The sequence below is a fragment of the Heterodontus francisci genome, chromosome 25 (assembly GCF_036365525.1).
Source record: "Heterodontus francisci isolate sHetFra1 chromosome 25, sHetFra1.hap1, whole genome shotgun sequence".
In the NCBI taxonomy this organism is placed as follows: Eukaryota; Metazoa; Chordata; class Chondrichthyes; order Heterodontiformes; family Heterodontidae; genus Heterodontus; species Heterodontus francisci.
The window spans coordinates 70,408,658-70,433,878 of record NC_090395.1 but is presented as its reverse complement, the minus strand read 5'-3'; the positions used below and the strand labels follow the sequence as shown (position 1 = coordinate 70,433,878).

Genomic DNA, 25,221 nt, shown 5'->3' with positions numbered 1-25,221 from the left:
TGTTGTTGTCTTTGAATGTGCTTTGCATCTATTGCAATTTATATGATTTGCTCCTAGTTTTATTAAGGAGCATTCGAGATAGTATTTAACTATTAAATGGCATTAAAAAGGAAATGAGGAACTGTGGGGTTTGGGGTGTGCACATTTACGCAGGAGTCAGTTTACATTTTATTGGCAGGCAAAAATCAGGCTGGGAAAGAACATGGGCAGCTGATTCACTGTCATTCAATATTGTTTTACCGATGATAAAAGTTAAATTCACCCCCAAGATAAGGTTGCCAACTCTGATGGAATGTATTTCTAGAGGTGTCCTCGATGACCCACCCACACGCTTCCACCATTGGTCATTCAACATGTCCATCATTACAGCATCGCTGCCTTCCCAAATAAATTGGAAAGTGAAGACTCTTCACTATTGATTTGATGATTCTTGACTAACAGTCAAACAGCCATTTTTCCACCATTTCCAATATTTTTAGAACAAATGAGCAGAGGTATTCAAAAACAATGAAAAACACAATCTTTTTAATGCCTCTACAATTTTTGCTCGGGTTTTGCTCGCAGCAGTGTCCTAGCCATTCATCCTCAGTTCCAGGAGACTCCAGGCCAATGCTGGCGGGTTGGCAACCCTACCTCAAGATGCTCACCTCTCCTTTTTTAGACCCACCCTATCCCCTCCTAATTCTAGATGATCACAGGACCAGGAATCAGAGCTAAGCAATAAAATACACATTTTTGGTTCTTGACTTCTCTTCATAAACAGCAGGGATATTCCAAATGAATGTCATTTCCTGGAAAATATTGAATAGCTTTTTGCTCAGCTATGGTAGGTATATATATATATATATATATATATATAAATAGCAACTACAGCTGCCTAAACAAAGCTGCTTACATGAGTATTCATTGACAAGAGAGGTAGGTGTGGTAACCATTTAGGGTATATAACAAAATATTAAAATATCAATCTGTGTCTCTGTGTCTGTCCTAACTCTCATTTTCTGTCCCTCTTTGTTTTTCTCACTCTGTCTGTGTGTATCTCTCAGTCTCTATCTGTCTGTATCTCTCTCTATCTGTGTGTATCTCTCTGTCACTCTACCTGTGTGTATCTCTATCTATCTGTGTGTATCTCTTTATCTGTGTGTATCTCTCTCAGTCACTGTATCTCTGTGCATCTCTCTCGCTATCTGTGTGTATCTCTCTCAGTCACTCTATCTGTGTGTATCTCCCTCAGTCACTCTATCTGTGAGTATCTCTTTCTGTCTGTGTGTATCTCTCTGAGTCACTCTATCTGTGGGTATTTCTCTCTTTCAGTCACTGTGTGTATCTTTTTCTCCCCTCTCTCTTTCACTCTATCTGAGCATATGCCCCCCTCTCTACTGCCTGTCTCTTTATCTCATGCTGGCCCAGATTTACCAATTACCTTATCTTAGTGCTGACATTAACCACTTGATGTCAGCTGTGGCTTATTTGGAGAACTCGTTTAACTTAGTCAGAAAGCAAGAAAATCTTGCATTTCTATAGCACCCTTCACTATCTCAGGACGTCCTAAAGCACTTTATAGCCAACTTTGGAAGTATAGTCACTGTTGTAATGCAAAGAAGGTTGTGGGTTCAAGTCCCATTATAGAGACTTGAGCACAAAATCTAGGCTGACACTCTAGTGTAGTACTGAGGGAGTGCTCAACTGTTGGATGTGCCATCTATCGTTTCAGGCATCTGCCTTCTCAGGTGGACGTAAAAGATCAGGTGTTCTAACCCATATTTACCTCTCACCCAACAAATCTCTAAAAAACAGATTATTTGGTCATTTATCACATTGCTGTTTGTGGGAGCTTGCTGTGCACAAATTGCCTGCTGTGTTTCCTCCATTACAACAGTGACTGCACTTCAAAAGAACTTCATTAGCTCTGAAGTGCTTTGGGACATCCTGAGATAATGAGGACTCGATATTAATCCAAATTCTTTCTTGCTGGCTGGTGAACAGGTGATGTTACTGTTGTGGGGAGAATTTTGGGGAATGTTACCTTGTTTGCTGCTATATAATGCTCTCCCTGTTAGGAAACCATCGCAGGATACCTGGAAGTTGCTGGAGACAAAGTGGAGGGAGCAGCCAAGCATTGCTGCAACTGGTATTAATGGTCCCTTTGGTGCATAAAAGCTTTGTATGCTTGCAGTATATGGCCATATTAACTGACGAATACTGCAACCATAATTGAGAGGCTCTCCTAATGTATTTCACAGAGTCCTGGACTCCATACAAGAAAGGAATACACAAACACAGAAACATTAGGAACAGGTGTGGAGCATTGAGCCCCACGTGCCTGCTTTTCTTTTTACTCGTGTACAGAATGTGGGTATCACTGCCAAAGCTGGCATTTCTTGTCCATCCCTGGTTGCCCTTGAGAAGGCGGTGGTGAGCCACCTTCTTGAATGGCTGAATTCCGTGTGGTGAACATGCTTCCACAGTACTGTTAGATAGGGTGTTCCAGGATTTTTACTGAGCGAAATTGAAGGAACGGCCGATAGATGTCCAGGTCAGGATGGTGCGTGACTTGTGGGGAGCTTGGAGGTTGTAGCTTCTAGGTGGTGGAGGTTGCAGGTTTGGTAGGTGCTTTGCCATTCAGTGAAATCGTGGTTGAATTGTATGTCAACTGCATTTGCCTCTTTGCTCTGTAACCCTTGACCCTTACAGGTTCAGACGTGCCCAGAGTGGGCAAACATTCTCTGACCTCTAACCTCCAAACTTTCTGCCCCCATTGTTTGACTCTCTATTCCCTATGTTGCAACCTAGAAAAGCAAGAAAAGTTGCAGAAAATGCTGTATTTTTACATTAAGAATGCTAGAGGCTGATTCATTTTAAGCACTTTTATATTCCACAATTGATAGAGTTTTAATCTATAAAAAGAAGAAGCAAAGTATTTTCAACAGACTATTGCTTATCTGAAATTACCTCATGGTCACGCTATAATAAACACTACCCCCCATCCTCAAAGGCACTCTACTCCCTCTAGACCCAGTCTAGGGAGACACTGCACCCCATCCAACACCCCACCCTCTCACACACTGCACCCATCCAACACCCCAACCTCTCACACACTGTACCCCACCCTCTCACACACACACTGTACCCCATCCAACTCCCCACCCTCTCACACACTGTACCTCACCCTCTCACACACACACTGTACCCCATCCAACTCTCCACCCTCTCACACACTGTACCCCATCCAACTCTCCATCCTCTCACACACTGTACCCCATCCAACTCCCCAAACTCTCACACACTGCACCCCATCCAACACCCCACCCTTCACACACTGTACCCCATCCAACTCCCCACCCTCTCAAACACTGCACCCCATCCAACACCCCACCCTCTCACACACTGCACCCCATCCAACACCCCACCCTCTGACACACTGTACCCCATCCAACTCCCCACCCTCTCACACACTGTACCCCATCCAACACTCCACCCTCTCACACACTGTATCCCATCCAACTCCCCACCCTCTCTCACACTGCACCCCATCCAACACCCCACCCTCTCTCACACTGCACCCCATCCAACTCCCCACCCTCTCACACACTGCACCCCATCCAACTCCCCACCCTCTCACACACTGCACCCCATCCAACTCCCCACCCTCTCATACTCTGTACCCCCTCCAACACCCCACCCTCTCTCACACTGCACCCCATCCAACTCCCCACCCTCTCACACACTGCACCCCATCCAACTCCCCACCCTCTCATACTCTGTACCCCCTCCAACTTCCCACCCTCTCACACACTGCACCCCATCCAACTCCCCACCCTCTAACACTCTGTACCTCATCCAACTTCCCACCCTCTCACACACTGTACCCCATCCAACTCCCCATCCTCTCACACACTGTACCCCATCCAACACCCCATCGTCTCACACACTGTACCCCATCCAACTCCCCACCCTCTCACACACTGTACCCCATCCAACTCCCCACCCTCTCACACTCTGTACCCCATCCAACTCCCCACCGTCTCACACTGTACCCCATCCAACTCCCCACCGTCTCACACTGTACTCCATCCAACTCCCCACCCTCTCACACACTGTACCTCATCCAACTTCCCACCCTCTCACACTGTATCCCATCCAACTCTCCACCCTCTTACACACTGTACCCTATCCAATTCCCCACCCTCTCACACACACACACTGTACTCCATCCAACTCCCCACCCTCTCACACACTGTACCCCATCCAACTCCCCATCCAAATCCCCACCGCCTCCAAGTTCCCCTCCTGGTCGCACACCAATCTGACTTTGAAATATGTCAGCCATTCCTTCGTGGTCGCTGGGTCAACATCTTGGAAAATCCCACCCTAACAACGCTGTGGGTGTACCTTCACCACACGGACTGTAGCAGTTCAAGAAAGCGTCTCACCACCACCTTCTCTAGGGATTGCCAATAAATGCTGGCCTTGCCAGCGACGCCCACTTTCCATGAATGAACAAATATTAAAAAATAGCAAAACTGGCAACTCATGAACTGCCTGACATGTGAAAACAAGTAGTTACACAGCCTGACAATTTTGACAGTTGGCATGTTTGTGATTTTAGCACTATAATTATGGCCACTTTTTCTCTGAAGAATATGTTAATGAGATGAGATGAAAGTGTGTGGGAGGAGGCTCATGTGGAGCATAAACACTGGCAAGGACGTGCTGGGCCCAATGGCCACTTTCTGTGCTCTAAATACAATGTAGTACAATGTAAATGTTTCTCCTTTTCCCTAAATGCTTCACACTCTCATCCTGCCCTCTACACCGTCATTGTTTGGATGTCAAGATCCATTTCACTTCCTGACACTCTAACACATTCTTGTGCAAAAACCTCAAAGCTCGTTCCCCTCCACTCCACTCTACCTACCCTTCCTCCAATAATCTTTTAAATTTGGAAACTTGACATTGCCCCAAACATTATTTTGTTATTAGGGGAAGACGGTGGTAATGTCACTGAGCTCGTAATCCAGAGACCCAGGCCAATGTTCGGGGGACACAGGTTCAAATCCCACCACAGGCAGCTGGTGAAATTAAATTCCATTAATTAATTTGAATTTAAAGCTAGGCTCAGCAATGGTGCCATGAAACTATCATTGATTATTTGGTCTCATTTGATCATCTGGTTCACTAACGTCCTTTAGGGAAGGAAATCTGCTGTCCCTACCTGGTCTGGCCTACATCTGGCTCCAGCAATGTGGTTGACCCTACCCTGCCCTATGAAATGGCCTAGTGAGCATCTCAGTTGCCAAGGACAATTAGGGATGGGCAATAAATGCTGGCCTTGTCAGTGACTCCCACATCCCACAAAAGAATTTAAAAAATCAACTTCCAATCTCTTTATCTTTGTATGTAACCTATGTTGAGGCTTGTCTCGACGGGCCTTACTCTCTTGTGTCTGTCTCTCACAAACAAGACTGCTTAGTGTCAGCACACAATGTCTGAGGCCTGTTTCAACAGGTTTTCTTCTCTCTCTCCTTGGACTGCTGCCAGTTCCTACTGACGCTCATCTGTGCAAGTCCCATCTGCTTTTGCCTAACGTTCCATGTGTTTGTATATGAAACCGCTCTGGCACCAGTCCATGTTATGCCCTGCCTCAGGTGTAGGGAGAGGAGCAAGCAGGGAAAGGGAGGGAAAGTTGAGTTTTTTGGCCTGCAGCTTCCACCACGAATACTTCTAACCTAGAAAACTCACATCCATGGGCTTGCTGTGCAATACAGCTTCAGTTGGGTCAAGATTTTTTTTTTTGTGGAATCATTGAATTTTACAGAACAGAAGGAGGCCATTCGGTCCATCATGCCTGTGCCAGCTCTTTTTTTAGAATTAGAACATTACAGCGCAGTACAGGCCCTTCGGCCCTCGATGTTGCGCCGACCATCTGACCTACACTATTCCATTTTCATCCATATTGTAAGAGCTACTCAATTAATTTCATTCCCCTGCTCTTTCATAGTTTACAGCAACTATACATTCCTTCAAGGCACAAAAACCACAAAAATAAAGGCAGTCAACCATGGATAACAAAGGAAGTTAAAGATTACATAAAATTAAAAGAAAAGGCTTATAAAGTTGCCAGAAATAGTAGTAAACCTGAGGATTGGGAGGATTTTAGAATACAGCAAAAGAGGACCAAGAAACTGATGAAGGGAGAATAGAATATGAATGTAAGCTAGCAAAAAATATTAAAACGGACTGTAAAAGCTTCTACGGTTACGTAAAAAGGAAATGTTTGGCTAAGACAAATGTGGGTCCATTAGTCAGGACAATTTATAATGGGGAATAGAGAAGTGGCAGAGAAGCTAAATGATTACTTTGTGTCTGTCTTCACTGAAGAAGATACAAGAAATCTCCCAGAATTAGAGATCCAAGGGATTGGGTGAATGAGGAATTGAAGGAAATTAGTAAGAAGGTTGTATTGGAGAAATTAATGGGGCTGAAGGTTGATAAGTCCCCAGGACCTGATATTCTACATCCAAGTGTTTTCAAAGAGGTAGCTATGGATAGTGGGTGCATTGGTGATCATCTTCCAAAATTCTATAGATTCTGGAGCGGTTCCTGCAGATTGGAAGGTCACAAATATCACCCCACTATTTAAGAAGGGAGGAACTATTCTAAAGGATGTGATAAATGGACACTTGGATAATAATGATCTGATTGGGCAGAGTCAACATGGATTTATGAATGGGAAATCATGTTTGACGAACCTGTTGGAGTTTTTTGAAGATGTTACTAATAGAATTGATAAAGGGCAGTCGGTGGACATGGTATACTTGGATTTTCAGAAGCCTTTTGATGAAGTCCCCAACAGGAGATTGGTTAGCAAAATTAAAGCACCTGGGATAGGCAGTAATATCTTCTTTGGCCTCCTTATCTCGAGAGACAATGGGTAAGCGCTTGGAGGTGGTCAGTGGTTTGTGGAGCAGTGCCTGGAGTGACTATAAAGGCCAATTCTAGAGTGACAGGCTCTTCCACAGGTGCTGCATAAACATTTGTTTGTCGGGGCTGGTACGCAGTTGGATCTCCCCTTGCACTTTTGTCTTTTTTCCTGCCAACTGCTAAGTCTCTTCGACTCGCCACACTTTAGCCCCGCCTTTATGGCTGCCCGCCAGCTCTGGCGAACACTGGCAACTGACTCCTACGACTTGTGATCAATGTCACAGGACTTCATGTCGCGTTTGCAGATGTCTTTAAAGCGGAGACATGGACGGCCGGTGGGTCTGATACCAGTGGCGAGCTCGCTGTACAATGTGTCTTTGGGGATCCTGCCATCTTCCATGTGGCTCACATGGCCAAGCCATCTCAAGCGCCGCTGACTCAGTAGTGTGTATAAGCTGGGGATGTTGGCCGCCTCGAGGACTTCTGTGTTGGAGATACGGTCCTGCCACCTGATGCCAATATACTGGCATGGATTAAGGATTGGTTAACAGGCAGAAAGCAGAGAGTAGGAATAAATGGGTCATTCTCACATTGACAGGCTGTGACTAGTGGGGTACTGCAGGGTTCAGTGCTTGGGCCCCAGCTGTTCACAATATATATAAATGATTTGTATGTGGGGACCAAATGTAGTATTTCCAAGTTCGCGCATGACACAAAACTAGGTGAGGAAGATGCAAAGCGGCTTCAAGAGATTTGGACAGACTTAGTGAGTGGACAAGAACGTGGCAGATGGAATATAATGTGGAAAAATGTGAGGTTATCCACTTTGGTAGGAGGAATAGATGTGCAGAGTATTTCTTAAATGGTAAGAGATTAAAAAGTGTAGATGTACAAAGGGGCCTGGGTGTATTTGTCAATAAGTCACTGAAAGCTAACATGCAGGTGCAGCAAGCAATTGGGAAGGTTAATGGTATGTTAGCCTTTATCACAAGAGGAATTGAGTACAGGAGTAATGAAATCTTGCTTCAATTGTATAGAACCTTGGTTAGACCGCACTTGGAGTACTGTGTGCAGTTTTGGTCCCCTTACCTTAGGAAGGATATTATTGCCTTAGAGGGAATGCAACAAAGGTTCACCAGACTTTTTCCTGGGATGGCAGGACTGTCCTGTGAAGAGAGATTGGGGAAACTGGGCCTGTATTCTCTAGAGTTTCGAAGAATGAGATGTGATCTCATTGAAACCTACAAAATACTTAAAGGGATAGACAGGGTAGATGCAGCTAAGATGTTTCCCCTGGTTGGGGAGTCTAGAACAGGGGACACAGTTTCAAAATAAGGGGGAAGCCACTTAGGACTGAGATGAGGAGAAATTTCTTTACTCAAAGGGTTGTGAATCTTTGGAATTCTCTACCCCAAAGGGCTATGGAAGCTCAGTCATTGAGTATGTTTAAAGCAGAGATTGACAGATTTCTAAATACAAATGACATAAGGGGATATGAGGATAGTCTGGGAAAAAGGCATTGAAGTGGATGATCAGCGACGATCGTATTGAATGGCAGGGCAGGCTCAATGGGCTGAATGGCCTACTCCTGTTCCTATTAAATATCAATGGACTAATCAGGTGGGCAAACAGTGGAAATGAATTGCAATCCAGAGAAGCTTGAAGTAATGCATTTGGGGAAGGCCTACAATAAATGGTAGGATACTGAGAAGTGTAGAGGAACAGAGGGACTTTGAAGTGCATGTCCACCGATCCCTAAAGATGGCTGGGCAGCTAGATAAGGTGGTCAAGAAGGCATATGGGATATTTGCCTTTATATTTATATGCCTTGGCTAATAAGAGCTGGGAGGTTACACTGGAACTATATAAACACTGGTTAGGCTGTCGCTGGACTACTGCATGTAGTTCAGGTCACCATACTACAGGAATGATGTGATTGCACCAGAGATTTACAAGGATGCTGCCTGGACTGGAGAATTTTAGTTATGAGGAAAGTTTGGAGAGGCTAGGGGAGACCTAATTGAAGTGTATAAAATTAAGAGGGGTCTAGATAGAGTGGATTCCCTATTCCCCTTGGTTGAGGGGTCCAAAACCAGAGGCATAGATTTCTGGTAAGAGGCAGAAGGTTTAGAAGGGATTCAAGCAAATTCTTTTTACCCAGAGGGTGGTGGGGATCTGGAACTCACTGGCTGAAATGATGGTAGAGGCAAAAACCCACATACCATTTAAAAAGTACTTGGATATGCACTTGAAGTGCCATAACCTACAAGGCTATGGGTCAAGAGCTGGAAAAAGGGATGAGGCTGGATGGTTACTTATTGGCCAGCATGGATACAGTGGGCCGAATGGCCTCCTTATATACAGCAAATTTCTATGATGCTATGATTTCCCCATAGCCATGCAATTTTTTCCTTTTCAAATATATATCCAGTTTCCTTTTGAAAATTACTATTGAATCTGCTTTCATCACCCTTTCAGGCAGTACACTCACTCTGCAAAATTACGAGTCCTCATTGCCCCTCTGGTTCTTTTGCCATTTATCTTCAGTCTTCTTCCTTTGGTTGCCGACCCTCCTGCCAGTGGAAACAGTTTCTGATTATGTAATCTCCCAAAACCCTTCCATTCCTTTCAGTTTTCTCTCCATCTCTCCTGAAGCTGCGAACTCTTGCTGGGATTCTCTGCCACTGGCTCCTTTCAGTCACTCACCCAAGTATGAGCCTAGTCAGTGAGTATTGTGATGCCACTTGACCATACTGGAGAGGATGAAGTATAACAGCACAGCCCAGGCCTGTCATCAGTAGTCAGCCATGCAGCTTACTTTCCAATGAAAACTATTGGATAGTGAGTTGGAGCAGAACCCTTGGCTGATTTTTTTTTTACTCCTCCCCCAGCCCAGGGACGCTGAGGCTAATCATAGGACCTCCAACATTGCCATAGCCTAACTAGTGCAGTTCAAGGATCAAATCTCATCTATATGACTCATAATAGACTTGTAATCAAGAGGCCGGGATTAGTAATTCAGCATTCTGAATTCAAATCCCACCATGCAGTTTGAGATTTTGAATTCTGCTTTTTTAAAAATTTGTTATCAGTAAAAGTGACCATGAAGCTATTGGATTGACATAAAAACACAACTGGTTCACTAATATCCTTTAAGGAAGAAAAGCTGCTATCTTTACCCAGTCTGTATGTGACTCCAATTCCACTCCAATGTGGTTGATTCTTAACTGGCCTCTGATGTTGCGCTGGCAAGCCATTCGTATCAAACCACCAATGGAGGTCCAAGAAGAAGGCCCACCATCAACTTCTCGGGGAAAATAGGGATGGGCAATAAATGCTGGCCTTACCAGCACTGCCCACATCTTGAGAATGAATTAAAAGAGGAATCACCCTGCAGTTACCTCACACAAGCCTCGCTTGCTCAGCACAGCGACCCCAGGTGAGGTGGACCCGGTAACAAAAAACACACCATCTGCGAAAGTAAAACATCAACTCGGGTTGGATGTATACCTGGAGGTTTCATCACATGACCTCCTTGCTCCAACTGCATCGCCCATTCAAACAGCCTTGTTTTTCCAATCTCCAATGAAAAAGAACGCACTTTTTTTTTTAAAGGCTCCTATGATTTTTCTCCTGGTTGTTGGGTGCAGCAGTGTCCGGGAGATTGATCTTTAATTCCTCTATAACTCCAGAACAATCCTGGAGGGGTTGGCAACTGTAGGGGAGGGGGAGGCTTGGAATCATTCTGAATTACTGCCAAAACTCTGTTGTTCCGTCTGTAACACACAGTCTCAAAGTTTCCCCCTTAAGGGTCACCACGACCAAACTTCCATTTGAGAAACTAGCTGAAATGTTCAGCAGTTCTTTTGCTCTCCAACACGCTGCAAAGAATAAGGCATATTACTCCACCCGACATGCCACAGCACGACTGTTTGTTTTACCCGTTCTATATTTAGTCTGGTCATGTTTACTTCAAAGTTACTAGCACAACGGTTATAGCCACCAGTTGCCAGATATTTGCCCTTGGGCTGTGGAATATTTGAGCACCTGCCAAGCCCTTAACTATTGACTGTTCTCTCTCTACTTTATTCAGTACTTAGACTTTTACATAAAGGATAATTCTCGAGTTAGTAAATAGGGACTGGTGATACAGCTGTTGTCCCGGGAAGCCTTAATCTTGCTGAGGATCTGGAAAGTTCTCTGGGAGGAGAGGGGCAGTGTATGTGGAGGGATATTGGATTGGGATTTAGCTTGTTTTTAATGTGTGATGCTTGATTTGGCTTTTGAATCATTTGACATAAACCGACAATATTAACACGATCCAGCCAAAGCTCAATCACTATCAGGAATTTAGTGGAACGCAGACTGGCTTAACCTGAGAAATATCAGAGACACAGTTTCTTTAACCTGCTGATACTTAATTACACAATTTCCCCTTAAGATGATGAACATAAGAAACAGGATGGTACAAAGAGAGAATTTGCATTTATATAGTGCCTTTCTCGACGTAGGGACACCTTAAAGCACTTTACAGCCGATGAAGTACTTTTGAAGTGTAGTCGGCATTGTAATACAGGGAAATGCAGCAGCAAGTTTTCACACAGCAAGCTGTCACAAACAGCAATGTAATAATTACTGGATCACCTTTCTTTCATGATGTTGTTTGAGGGATATTGGCCGGGTCACTGGGGAGAACTCTTCAAAATAGTGGCCGTGGAATCTTTCACACCCATCTGAGAGGGCAGGCAGGGCCTTGGTTTAACGTCTCATTCATAAGTTGGCACCTCTGACAGTGCAGCACTCCCTCAGGTACTGCAGTGGAATATCAGACTAGATAACTGGATTTGGATGACAATGACAACGATAATTACATTCGACTTAGTGAATTACAACATATCCCAGCACCATTGCCAGTGCAGTTCAACTTGACAGTTTAATTTTGAACCTTGGCAATGCTAGTTTTTCAGTTTTACAGTTAAGTAACAGGCTTAAATCATGGGCTGGATTTTATGTCAGGCGGACAGGAACTGGCCACCGATGTAAAAGTCGGTGGCGAACCCGCTTCTGCCCGGCCCGGGGATCCGACCCGCATTTTACAGGTCCCCGGGCTTTAATTGTTCCAAGGCAGGACTTCCACCTGCTCGAGGGAGTAAGTCCCGTCTCATTGAACTGCCAGCCAATCATCGGGCCGGCAGCTCTTAGTCCCAGCAGTGCTACAACAGGGAGTGGTGGTCACTGCCGGGACTGCAGTCCAGCCAAGGACATGGAGCCAGGACGACAGATAAGTTTGGTTTGCCTCACCGGTGTGATTGGTCGCATCCCAGGTTTCACTGGCTGGCCTTTCACGTCTCCCAGACAACCGCTTGCCTCGGGTAAAATCCCCGTGGAGGTGGGTAGAGGCCCTTAAGTGGCTACTTAAGGGCTTTGATTGGCCTGGGGCTGGTGGCCCATTTCTCAGCACCACCTCCACCCCCCCAACTGGCCCACATAAAGTGGGGCGGAGGCGGGAGCAGATCGGGAAGGCTTCCCAGAGCCTCCTGCTCAATTTTACGTCACCCCCCCCCCTCCCCACCCCCACCCCGCCACCATCCGGCTCGCTGGGGTGGCGTAAAATTCCAGCCCATGTTAAAGTCTGTATCCTGCATGAGGTTAATATAAAAACTTACAATCTCTTTGATTAGCTAGTGGTTTTGCTGTTATATCAAAAGAGTTCCAGTTTCTCCATACCTTGCTGATTCTGGTGAGCTTGTTCAGCGACTAGTCTACAGCCTTCCCTCCTGGTTTGTTGGCATTCTTTCGGTGTCAGTTGAGACTCAGTGGCAATGCTCCTACAACTGAGCCAGGAGGTTGTGGGTTCAAGCACAGAGAGAGAGACAAAACGTAGTGCAGTGCCGAGGGAGTGCTGCCCTGTTTGAGGTGCAATCCCTTTGAATGAGATGTTAAGCCGAGGCCCCGTTTGCCCTCTCAAGTAAATGTAAAAATCCTTTGGTACTATTTTGAAGGAAAGCAGGGGAGTTCTCCCTGGTGTCTTGGCCAACGTCAATAAAAACGGGCTACCTGATCATCATCTCATTGCTTTTGAGATCTTGCTGTGCTCCAATTGGCTGTCACATTTCTTACATTACAGCAGTGATTATACTTCAAAGGTGCTCCGCTGGCTGTAAAGCGCCTTGGGATGTTCTGCGGTTGTGAAAGTTGCTATACAAATGCAGGTTCTTTCTTTTTGATTAAAGCCAGATTATTATTTGTCTGTGTGGCCATGAATCACAGAAGCTTCAAGCCATTCTCATTGAAGAGGCCTGAAGCAGGGGTGAATTGTGATTCAGTCACACAATGGAGTCTGCATTTATTTATTATTGGACACACCCACATAATTTTGACACAGCATTCCCGCCTAATCCCTTTGTCAGGAATTTTTCAACAAATTAGCTTGCTTGTATGGCTGATCAGCCACCTTCGCTGCCCTGGCTTAGAGATCGAAATTTACATCTAATTCGCCAGCTCTTTAACCGTTTAAATGCCAAATGTCTTTCGATAATTTTGAATCGATCAAAATAGGCTCTTTTCTGGTGCTTTACTCACTGGTTTTCTGTCTGCTACCCTCCGTAAACTTTAGCTCACCCCTGCTGCCATATTCTAACTCGCAACAAATCCCCCCAGCTCCACCGCACCCCATCCCCCACACACACACACCATGCTCACTGATCTATGTTGACTCCCAGTCCAGCAATACCTTGAATTTAAAACACTCATCCTTGTTTTCAAATTCCTCCATAGCCTTGCCCCTCCCTATCTCTGCAAGCTCCTCCATATTAGAAGCAGGTTCCTCAGTTCCCATCGTTGGGTTGAGGGACTATTGCACAGTTGACCTGCTACCTGCAAGTGTAAAATCCTCAAACAAAATGCTGCCCAGACCACCTCGGGGTTTCAGTTAAGCAGGAATTGTATAGATCACTGCAGATGATGAGTCCAGTGTTGCTGCTTTTGTATCTATGTGCACTTCCCTTGGAGACTATTGGCAGGTTGATTAACAGCCACTGTACATGAGTTTCCCACTGGATGTCAACCCCAAATTCAGAGCTGGAGCTCTGGTCTCCGCTCGCTGGGACTACCTGGAATGGGATTATGAACGCTGCACCTTTTGACTCAGAGGTGGCTATGCTACCATTGAGCCAGCTCAGTCCAGTTTCACCAACATCAGTTACCCAAACAGTATACTTCCTTGGGAAGAGTGCAGCACAAATCCACATGAATAATACCAGAGCTTAAAGGACAGAGCGCATAAACTAAGCTTGTATTACTGTGAGTTTAGAAGGTTGAGAGGTGATCTAATCCAGGTATTTAAAATGTAAAGGGATTTGATAGGATTGATACAAGGAATCTATTTTCTCCAGTAGGGGAGTCAAGAACAAGTGGGTATAATCATAAAACTGCAGCTCAGCCATTTAGGAGTGAAATCAGGAAGTGCTTTTTCCACACAAAGGGTAAATCTAGAACTTTCTTCGTCTAAAAGACTATAGATGCTGGGGGTCCATTCAAATTTTCAAGACTGAGATTTTTGTTGGATAAGTTTATCCAGGGATATGGATCAGAGGTGGGTAAATGGAGTTGAGGTACAGATCAGTCATGATCTTATTGAATGGCAGAACAGGCTAGAGGGGCTGAATGGCCTCCTCCTGTTCCTATCCATGTGCTGGTTTAGTGAGGGACTCGTTGCACCGCCCTTGGTTTTTCAGTGGAGATTGTGGACAAGTCGGTTCAAAGAAACAGTGTAAATCGCAGACCAATGGCTGTCTTGTAAATCTTAAATATTGGACTGGCCCAGCTGAGAAAGTTTCGTGCTGGGAGAGGAACCACTTTTGAGTCTTACATTAGGTGCAGAGAGAATCTCCCAATGATCCCAGAAGAGCACCCCTATTGTATCAGTGTAACATTTCCCACGGAATCATCTCATTGACTTCATTGTGACACTGACAAATTTGCTGAGCACTGCACCTCACGTTAGTAAAGTAGGCTGTACGTCGATATCTTTAATGACTTTTTAAAAAAAAAGGATCCTTGGCTTTATAAATGGAGATACAGAGTACAACAGCAAAGACGTTATGCTAAACCTTTATCACTCACTGGTTAGGCCTGAGCTAGGGTATTGTATCCAATTCTGGGCACCTCACTTTAGGAAGGATGTCAAGGCCTTGGGGAGCATGCAGAGGAGATTTACCAGAATGGGACCAGAGATGTGAGACTTCAGTTATGTGGAAAGAGTAGAAGAAGCTGTGATTTTTCTCCTTCGAGCAGAGGTGGTTATGGACAGATTTAATAGAGGTGTTCAAAATAGTGAAGGGTTATGATACAGTAGATAGGGAAAAAAACTGTTACCATTGGCAGGAATGTCGGTCACCAGAGGAAACAGATTTAAGATAATTTGCCACATAAACAGGTGGGAGATAAGGAGAATCTTTTTAATGCAGTGAGTTTTTTTTTGGTTGGGAATGCACTACCCGAAAGGCTGGTTGGAGCAGATTCAACAAGAGAATTGATATGTTCTTGAAAAGGAGAAATTTGCAGAGCTATGGGGAAAGAGCCAGCACAGGCACGTTGGGCCAAATGGTCTCCATCTCTGCTGTAAAATTCTATGATTCTATTTATATGTAGTTTATTAATATATTAAAGACTCATGTATAAACATATCACACTTCAATCATACCTGCGTCAAAAACATCTGTCACTTTTTCTCATTGGCTGGAATTTAATCGATAAAATATGTTACAGGCCCTCACTGCCTTTCACTGCTTCACCAGACAACTCACTTTGTCTCTGGCCTTTGACAGTGAGCAATGTTTCGGGAGGTCTGCTATCCTGCATTACAAATCCAGCCCGAATTATGAGTAGAGACTGGAGAAGCTGGGATTGTTCTCCATAAAGCGGAAAAGGTTAAGCGGAGATTTGATAGAGGTGTTTAAAATCATGATGGTTTTGATAGAGTAAATAAGGAGAAACTGCTTGCAGTGGCAGAAGGGTTGGTAACCAGAGAACAGAGAGTTAAGGTGATTGACAAAAGCAACACGAGGAAACCTTTTCTTGTGCACAGTGAGTTGTTGTGATCTGGAATACACTGCATGAAAGGGCATTGGAAGCAGATTCAGTACTAACTTTCAAAAGAGAATTAGATAAATACTTGAAAGGGCTATGGTTAAAAGAGCAGGAGAGTGAGATTAATTGGATAGCTCTACCAAAGAGCTGGCACAGGCACGATGGACTGAACGGCCTGCTTCTGTGCCATATCATTCTATGATTCGATGAATTATTTACTGAATGCCATCTGGAGACTGATTGGCAGCACTGCACCCTCCTTCAATAAATAATAAGTCAGCATATGATGTAAGGTCCCATGTGACATGTAAACCTGCCTTTCCATTCCCCCATTCTGACTGACCTGCTGTTATTCCCAGTGTTTCCTGTTTTTCCTTCAGATTTCCAACAATGGGCGGCACAGTGGCGCAGTGGTTAGCACCGCAGCCTCACAGCTCCAGCGACCCGGGTTCAATTCTGGGTACTACCTGTGTGGAGTTTGCAAGTTCTCCCTGTGTCTGCGTGGGTTTTCTCCGGGTGCTCCGGTTTCCTCCCACAAGCCAAAAGACTTGCAGGTTGGTAGGTAAATTGGCCATTATAAATTGCCCCTAGTATAGGTAGGTGGTAGGGAAATATTGGGATAGGTAGGGAAGTGGTAGGAATATGGGATTAGTGTTTCTTTTGGGCCTCCTTATCTCGAGAGACAATGGATACGCGCCTGGAGGTGGTCAGTGGTTTGTGAAGCAGCACCTGGAGTGGCTATAAAGGCCAATTCTGGAGTGACAGGCTCTTCCACAGGTGCTGCAGAGAAATTTGTTTGTTGGGGCTGTTGCACAGTTGGCTCTCCCCTTGCGCCTCTGTCTTTTTTCCTGCCAACTACTAAGTCTCTTCGACTCGCCACAATTTAGCCCTGTCTTTATGGCTGCCCGCCAGCTCTGGCGAATGCTGGCAACTGACTCCCACGACTTGTGATCAATGTCACACGATTTCATGTCGCGTTTGCAGACGTCTTTATAACGGAGACATGGACGGCCGGTGGGTCTGATACCAGTGGCGAGCTCGCTGTACAATGTGTCTTTGGGGATCCTGCCATCTTCCATGCGGCTCACATGGCCAAGCCATCTCAAGCGCCGCTGACTCAGTAGTGTGTATAAGCTGGGGATGTTGGCCGCTTCAAGGACTTCTGTGTTGGAGATATAGTCCTGCCACCTGATGCCAAGTATTCTCCGAAGGCAGCGAAGATGGAATGAATTGAGACGTCGCTCTTGGCTGGCATACGTTGTCCAGGCCTCGCTGCCGTAGAGCAAGGTACTGAGGACACAGGCCTGATACACTCGGACTTTTGTGTTCCGTGTCAGTGCGCCATTTTCCCACACTCTCTTGGCCAGTCTGAACATAGCAGTGGAAGCCTTACCCATGCGCTTGTTGATTTCTGCATCTAGAGACAGGTTACTGGTGATAGTTGAGCCTAGGTAGGTGAACTCTTGAACCACTTCCAGAGCGTGGTCGCCAATATTGATGGATGGAGCATTTCTGACATCCTGCCCCATGATGTTCGTTTTCTTGAGGCTGATGGTTAGGCCAAATTCATTGCAGGCAGACGCAAACCTGTCGATGAGACTCTGCAGGCATTCTTCAGTGTGAGATGTTAAAGCAGCATCGTCAGCAAAGAGGAGTTCTCTGATGAGGACTTTCCGTACTTTGGACTTCGCTCTTAGGCGGGCAAGGTTGAACAACCTGCCCCCTGATCTTGTGTGGAGGAAAATTCCTTCTTCAGAGGATTTGAACGCATGTGAAAGCAGCAGGGAGAAGAAAATCCCAAATAGTGTGGGTGCGAGAACACAGCCCTGTTTCACACCACTCAGGATAGGAAAGGGCTCTGATGAGGAGCCACCATGTTGAATTGTGCCTTTCATATTGTCATGGAATGAGGTGATGATACTTAGTAGCTTTGGTGGACATCCGATCTTTTCTAGTAGTCTGAAGAGACCACGTCTGCTGACGAGGTCAAAGGCTTTGGTGAGATCAATGAAAGCAATGTAGAGGGGCATCTGTTGTTCACGGCATTTCTCCTGTATCTGACGAAGGGAGAACAGCATGTCAATAGTCGATCTCTCTGCACGAAAGCCACACTGTGCCTCAGGGTAGACGCGCTCGGCCAGCTTCTGGAGCCTGTTCAGAGCGACTCGAGCAAAGACTTTCCCCACTATGCTGAGCAGGGAGATTCCACGGTAGTTGTTGCAGTCACCGCGGTCACCTTTGTTTTTATAGAGGGTGATGATGTTGGCATCGCGCATGTCCTGGGGTACTGCTCCCTCGTCCCAGCACAGGCATAGCAGTTCATGTAGTGCTGAGAGTATAGCAGGCTTGGCACACTTGATTATTTCAGGGGTAATGCTGTCCTTCCCAGGGGCTTTTCCGCTGGCTAGGGAATCAATGGCATCACTGAGTTCCGATTTGGTTGGCTGTATGTCCAGCTCATCCATGACTGGTAGAGGCTGGGCTGCATTGAGGGCAGTCTCAGTGACAGCATTCTCCCTGGAGTACAGTTCTAGGTAGTGCTCAACCCAGCGGTCCATCTGTTTGCGTTGGTCAGTGATTATGTCCCCCGATTTAGATTTGAGGGGGGTGATCTTCTTGATGGTTGGCCCAAGAGCTCTCTTCATGCCATCATACATTCCTCTGATGTTTCCGGTGTCTGAGGCCAGCTGAATATGACTGCATAGGTGTTGCCAGTAGTCGTTTGCGCAACGCCTAGCTGTTCTTTGTGCAGTACTTCTGGCTGCTTTAAGTGCTGCGGATGTTAAATCGCTGGGGGCTTTCTTGTAGTTCAAAAGTGCAATGCGCTTAGCGGCTATGTAGGATTAGTATAAATGGGTGGTTGATGGTCGGCACAGACTCGGTGGGCCGAAGGGCCTGTTTCAGTGCTGTATCTCTAAACTAAATCAATGTTTTTTAAATTTTCTTTTGGCTCCTTATTTATTTCCCCCTCTGCTCTCTTGCTCTCTTTCCATTTACTTTCTGTTTACATGTCCCTCTATCTCTTTATCTTTTTCCCTGTTTCACTCCTTTTACTTCCCTGCTCCTCTCTCCCTATTCCCATCTTCTCCTTTCTCCCTTCCTTCATCTCCCTGTCCTTATTCTCCCCTCTCACTATTCTATGTATCCCTCAGCCCATCTCTCTTGTCTTTTTTTCTCTGCCCTTTTCTCTCTGCCTCACCCACAAGCACTCTCCTTCCCTTTCTCTTCCCCACTTTATCTCTCTCAACTCATGCTGGAAAATTGACCTAACTTTCCATTCTCTACCAGATGCTGCTGATTGTTCCCAGTTTTTCCTGCTTTTTGTTGTGCCTTGAACAGGAGGGTCTGACAGGTCTAATGGAATGAGTGAGTACATGTGGTGACCTTTGAGAATGAGATTATCTTGGCACAGTGAATTTAATTTTTGTTGCTGCTGTTGTTAATGTAACTTGGCTCAATGGATAGCAGCACACTCTCCTCCAAGTCAGAAGGTTGTAGATTCAAGCCTCACTCTAAACACTTTACCATGTAATTCAGGCCGTCACTCCCAATGTCGAAGGTGCTGTCTTTTGGCTGAGACATTAGTTATTTATTTTTTATTTAGAGATACAGCACTGAAACAGGCCCTTCGGCCCACCGAGTCTGTGCCGACCATCAACCACCCATTTATACCAATCCTACATTAATCCCATATTCCTACCACATCACCACCTTCCCGACTACCTACCTCTCCTAGGGGCAATTTATAATGGCCAATTTACCTATCAACCTGCAAGTCTTTGGCTGTGGGAGGAAACCGGAGCACCTGGCGAAAACCCACGCAGTCACAGGGAGAACTTGCAAACTCCGCACAGGCTGTACCCAGAATCGAACCCAGGTCGCTGGAGCTGTGAGGCTGCAGTGCTAACTACTGCGCCCCCTCAGCTGGATATAAATGAGCCTGTGGCATTAGTTCACAGAAGAGCAGGGGAATTCTGCCTGCTGTTCTGACCAATATTTATCAACACCATATAAAAAAAAATTATCTGGTCGTTATCTCATTGCTGTTTGTGGGAGCTTGCTGTGCGCAAATTGGCTGATGTCACAACTTCAAAAGTTCTTCAGTGGCTGTGAAACACTTTGAGACATCCTGAGCTAGTGAAAATACAAGTGTAAGATCTTTCTTTTACAACTGGGAATATTTGCGGGCTACATGTTGTCACGTTGGGCTGGAGCCACACATCTCAAAAACGGCATTGTTAATTGCCACTGGCTGGGGGCTGATAAATGTACCTGGAGAAATTTGACTCTTACTACTGCTGGTTCTGGCCCACTTCTCTCATGTGCACCAGTCAATTCTCTCCTAGTAAAACTGAGATAGAAGATGCCGTGGCTACTTCTTTGCTCCCAACCCTGAATGATTGGGGGAGTCTAGGTCAAGGGGGACATAACCCGTAAAATCAGAGCTTTCTCTTTAATCGGCTGTCTTGCCTGTTCCGCAGGTGGCAGTGCCAGGCATGGACAGCACCATCACGCTGTGGCAGTTCCTGCTGCAGCTTCTTCTGGAGCCCAAGAACGACCACCTGATCTGCTGGACGTCGAACGATGGGGAGTTCAAACTGCTCAAGGCTGAGGATGTGGCCAAACTCTGGGGATTCCGCAAAAACAAACCCAACATGAATTATGATAAGCTGAGTAGAGCACTACGATATTATTATGACAAGGTACAGGTTATTATTTTTATTTCAAGCAAGCTGGATGCTATGTTGCAAATGTCTGAGACAAACCAGGCCACCCTTCTTTTTAAAACATGTAAGAAACAGGACCAGGATTAAGCCATTTAGCCCCTTGAACCCACTCCGCCATTCAATGAGATCATGGCTGATCTTCTACCTTCAACTCCACTTTCCCACCCGATCCCCATAACCCTCAATTCCCTTGGTGCCCCAAAATCTATCAATCTCAGTCTTGAATTTACTCAACAATTGAGCATCCACAGCCCTCTGGGTACAGAATTCCAAAGATTCGCAATCTGAAATCAGTGAGAGGGTGGGCGTGATTATTGAGGATGTTGGGAGGGTCGGTACCTGGAAGACAAGGATTTTAGGCAAAAGAGCTTGTACTGGTTTTTGGAAAGAGTTATTTAATTAGTTCCACTCTCCCCCTGCTCTTTTCCCATACCCCTTATAATTTTTTCCTTCTCTTGACCGAATTCCCTTTTGAAAGTTACTATTGAATCTGCTTCCACGCCCTTTCAGGAAGCGCATTTCGGATCACAACTCACTGCGTTAAGCAATTTGCTGCATGCCGCCTCTGCTTCTTTTGCCAATTACCTTAAATCTGTGTCCTCTGGTTACTGACCCTCCTGACAATTTCTCCATATTTACTCTATCGAAACCCTTCATCATTTAGAACGTCTCGAATTAAATCTTCCCTTAACCTTCTGAGCCCCAAGGGGAAGAATCCCATCTTCTCCAGTCTCTCCATGCAACTGAATGTTGCCAGGGCTCCAAGGATTCGATCATGAGGAGAGGTTACATAAACTAGGTTTATATTCCCTGGAATATGGAGGGTTAAGAGGTTAATTAATTGGGATTTTTTGATTTTGAAAGGAATTTCTGTGCTGTAACCATTCTATAATAGGGTAGATAGAGAGAAACATTTTTTTTTGCTGGTGGGAGAGTCTAGATCAAGGATACATGACCTTAAAATCAGAGGCAGGTCATTGAGGAGAGAAGTCAGACATTTTTTCTTGCAAAGTGGGTAGAAGTGTGATCCACAAAAAGCAGTAGATCCTAGCTCAATTAATAATTTTAAATCCGAGATCAATAGATTTATGCTGATCAAGATAAAAGAATGTGGAGCCAAGATGATCTTTTTGAATGGCACAACAGGCTCGAGGGACTGAATGACCTCCTCCTGCGCTCCTAACTTTTACATACCTGGAATCATTGTTGTGAATTCCAACCTTGTTTTCATGTAAACGATTCAGTTATACTCAGAGTCCTGCTGTAATTCAAAAAGAAAAGGCATGTTTCTTGGTGAGGAGTGATGGAATTCTGGAAGTGTGCACTTCTTTCTTTCATTCTGCTTTTTTTTTGTTTAATCTGCAGAACATTATTAAAAAGGTGAATGGACAGAAATTTGTGTATAAATTTGTGTGCTATCCAGAGATATTAAACATGGACTTCAACATGGTGGGCAGAACTGAGAATGGGATGGAAACCAGCTCACCTGAAATGAGTAGGCCACAGAAGGACAAGGAGAACCATAGCCAGGAGAAAGCAGCCTCATCCTCCAAGATCTCCAGCCGCAATGATTACATCCGCTCAGGGCTGTACTCGTCCTTCACCTTGAACTCATTGCAAACCAACCCGAACATCTTTAAGTCCATTAAAATCGAGAACCCAGCAGAGAAATTGCCAGAGGAGAAGAAAAAGAAGCCACCTCATCAGGAACCAGTGACTGTCATTAAATTCGTAACCAACCCTCCTAAAAAGCCATCGCTGGTCTCTGTGGTCGAACCTGTGGTGATGCCCTCGGTCACAGTGACCTCACCGAAGCCAGCGTCAACGGAAGAATCCCCAACTGTGCCAAACATTGTGACGTCTTTCACCACGACTCCGCCTGCCTCCTCCACCTCACCTTCCGTGCCTCTGCCCTTGAGCCCTGGCTCGCCCATTTTAGACTCCTCCTTGGATCCACCCGATAGCTTACCTGTTGAAACTGAGCTGGCCGCCAGTCCGTCAGACGACCTGACCCAGCCTCTGGAACTCTCCTCGGATGGGGGAGATCCGTCACTGGACAATGCAGAAGCCAGACATCAGAAGGGCCGGTCAAAAAAGCCTAAGGGACTGGAACTCACCCCGACATTGGTCATTACCAGTAGTGACCCAAGCCCTCTGGCATTGCCAAGTCCTCCCCTCGCGGCAGCATCGCTAACACCTGCCTATTTAACTCAGGTCAGCTAACCTGACAAAATCTTATTTCCTGTTGAGTTTAGTCGTGTTTCCGGTCGAACTTACAAAATACCAATTAGGATGCCATTGTCAATAGGAATATAAGAAATAGAAGCCACAGTAGGCCATACTCCCCTTGAGCCTGCCCTGCCATTCAGTAAGATCATGGCTGATCCTATACATCAACTCAATTTTCTCATATTATCCGCATATCCATTAATCCCTCCATATCCAAAAATCTATCAACCTCAATCTTGCATGTGCTTAATGACTCTGGGGTACAGATTTCCAAAGATTCACAGCCCTTTGAGTGAAGGAATTTCTCCTCATCTCAGTCCTAAATAGCTGACCTCTTATTCTGAGATTGTGACCCCCTAGTTCGAGACACTCCAGCCAGGGGAAGCAGCCTCTCCGTATCTATAAAAATCAATGTCATTGGTAAAAATTAAATTCGCAAAAATGCCCTTATTTTAAAGGGGCACAAATAATAAACTTCAAATTCTAAGTAAAACAAACGAAAACTTATCCAAATAAATTATAATATCATTCCTGGTGTCGATAGTCTACTCCAGTGTCAACTGGTTGTGGGGGGCCTCAAACATATTGGTTGCCACCATGTATTTCCTCTCCAGGGATGCCCGGGTGCAGACATATCTGCAGAAGAGAGGCAGGCAGCCAGACAGAACAAGACTCTCAGTCATGTGCTGCCTGGTTCAGTGGATGACCATTGCTAACGGTTGTCACTTGTCATTTCCACACTCTTCATCATATGTTTTGATTGAATGCTTGCTGGATTAGTAAAATAGTTTGGTGAATGCCTGACTAGATGATTGATTGACTAATTGCCCTAAGTTCTGGAATTCCCTCCCTAAACCTCTCCAACTCTTCCAACTTTCTCTCTTCTAAGATTCTGCTTAAAACTTACCTCTTTAAACAAGCTTTTGATCACCTGTCCTTTATGGCTTAGTGTCAGATTCTGATTGATTATGCTCTTGTGAAGCCCCTTGGGATATTTCACTATGTAAAGGCACTTTAGGAAGGATATATTACCCTTGCAGGGAGTGCAGAGTACATTTATTGGGATGATACCTGGACTCCAAGGGTTCAGCTATGAGCAGAGATTAAATAAACTAAGTATGTAGTCCCTGAAATTTAGCAGGTTAAGAGGTGATTTGATCGAAGTTTTCAAGATATTAGGGGAAACATATAGGGTAGAGAGAGAGAAACTGTTTCTGCTGGTTGGAGGGTCTAGGTCTAGGGGGCATAGTCAAAAAATTAGATTCCGACCTTTCAGGAGTGAAATTAGGAAGCATATCTTCAAGTAAAGAGCGGTAGAAGTTTGGAAATCTCTTCCGTAAACGGCAATTGATGCGTGATGAATTGTAAATGTTAAATCTGAGATTGATATATTTTTGATCTCCAAAGATAGGGCAAAGGTGGGTATATGGAGTTAGGTCACAGATCAGCCATGATATCACTGAATGGCAGAACAGGCTCAATGGGCTGAATGGCCTCTTTCTGATCATATGTTACTATGTAAATGCAAGTTGTTGTTCCTATATGTTTATTAATTAGTTGTTTGTTGCTTCATTAGACTAATGGTTGGTTGGTTGAATGGTTAATTGGATTTTTGATTGGGAAGTGGACCAGTTGAAATACTGCAATATAATTTCAGCAACAAAACAATGAAACAATATTAAAATTTCCTCTGTGTTACTTTCCGTTGTCCAAGATTGAAAGTTATATCTCAGAATGGTTATGAAGCAAGTATTGTAATATCTGTGCCTTTGCATCGAGTAAGCCTGCCTCACATAACCTGTGTTTCACATAGTTTCATGCATACATTTTAGAGTTGATCCCCCATTTGAACAGTAATTACAATCCCATAGAGTCATACAGCACAGAAACAGGCCCTTCGGCCCATCATGGCTGTGCCAGCCATCAAGCATCTAACTATTCGAATCCCATTTTCCAGCACTTGGCCCGTAGCCTTGACTGCTATGGCGTTTCAAGTGCTCATCTAAATACTTCTTAAATGTTCCCATGTTCCCATATCCCTTCATTTCCTTTCCTTTAACCATCCAGCTAAGCCATTGATCACTGACCTGGTCTCTACTTCAAACAGTAACTCTCGTATTTCATATTGTATGTGAACAGTTCTGGTCTCCATATTATAAAAGAACATAGAGATACCGGATAAGGTGAAAAAGAGATTTACTAGGATGATATCCAGAACTGAGAAATTAAATCCATCTGGAAAGACTGACCA

General features: G+C 45.0%; 1 protein-coding gene across 4 annotated transcripts in view; it reads left to right on the top strand.

Moving 5' to 3' along the window:
- LOC137383978 (ETS domain-containing protein Elk-4-like) overlaps window positions 1-25,221 on the top strand; it is a 63,330-nt gene that overhangs the window by 13,369 nt on the left and 24,740 nt on the right. For all 4 annotated transcript variants that reach the window (XR_010977518.1, XR_010977517.1, XM_068057474.1 and 1 more), the window contains 2 exons: window positions 20,496-20,717; window positions 22,107-22,955. Coding sequence is in view for 2 of the 4 variants with exons in the window: in XM_068057474.1 (XP_067913575.1) it covers window positions 20,511-20,717; window positions 22,107-22,955 (1,056 nt within the window). In the remaining 2 variants the exon portion in view is untranslated. The remainder of the gene's footprint in view (window positions 1-20,495; window positions 20,718-22,106; window positions 22,956-25,221) is intronic.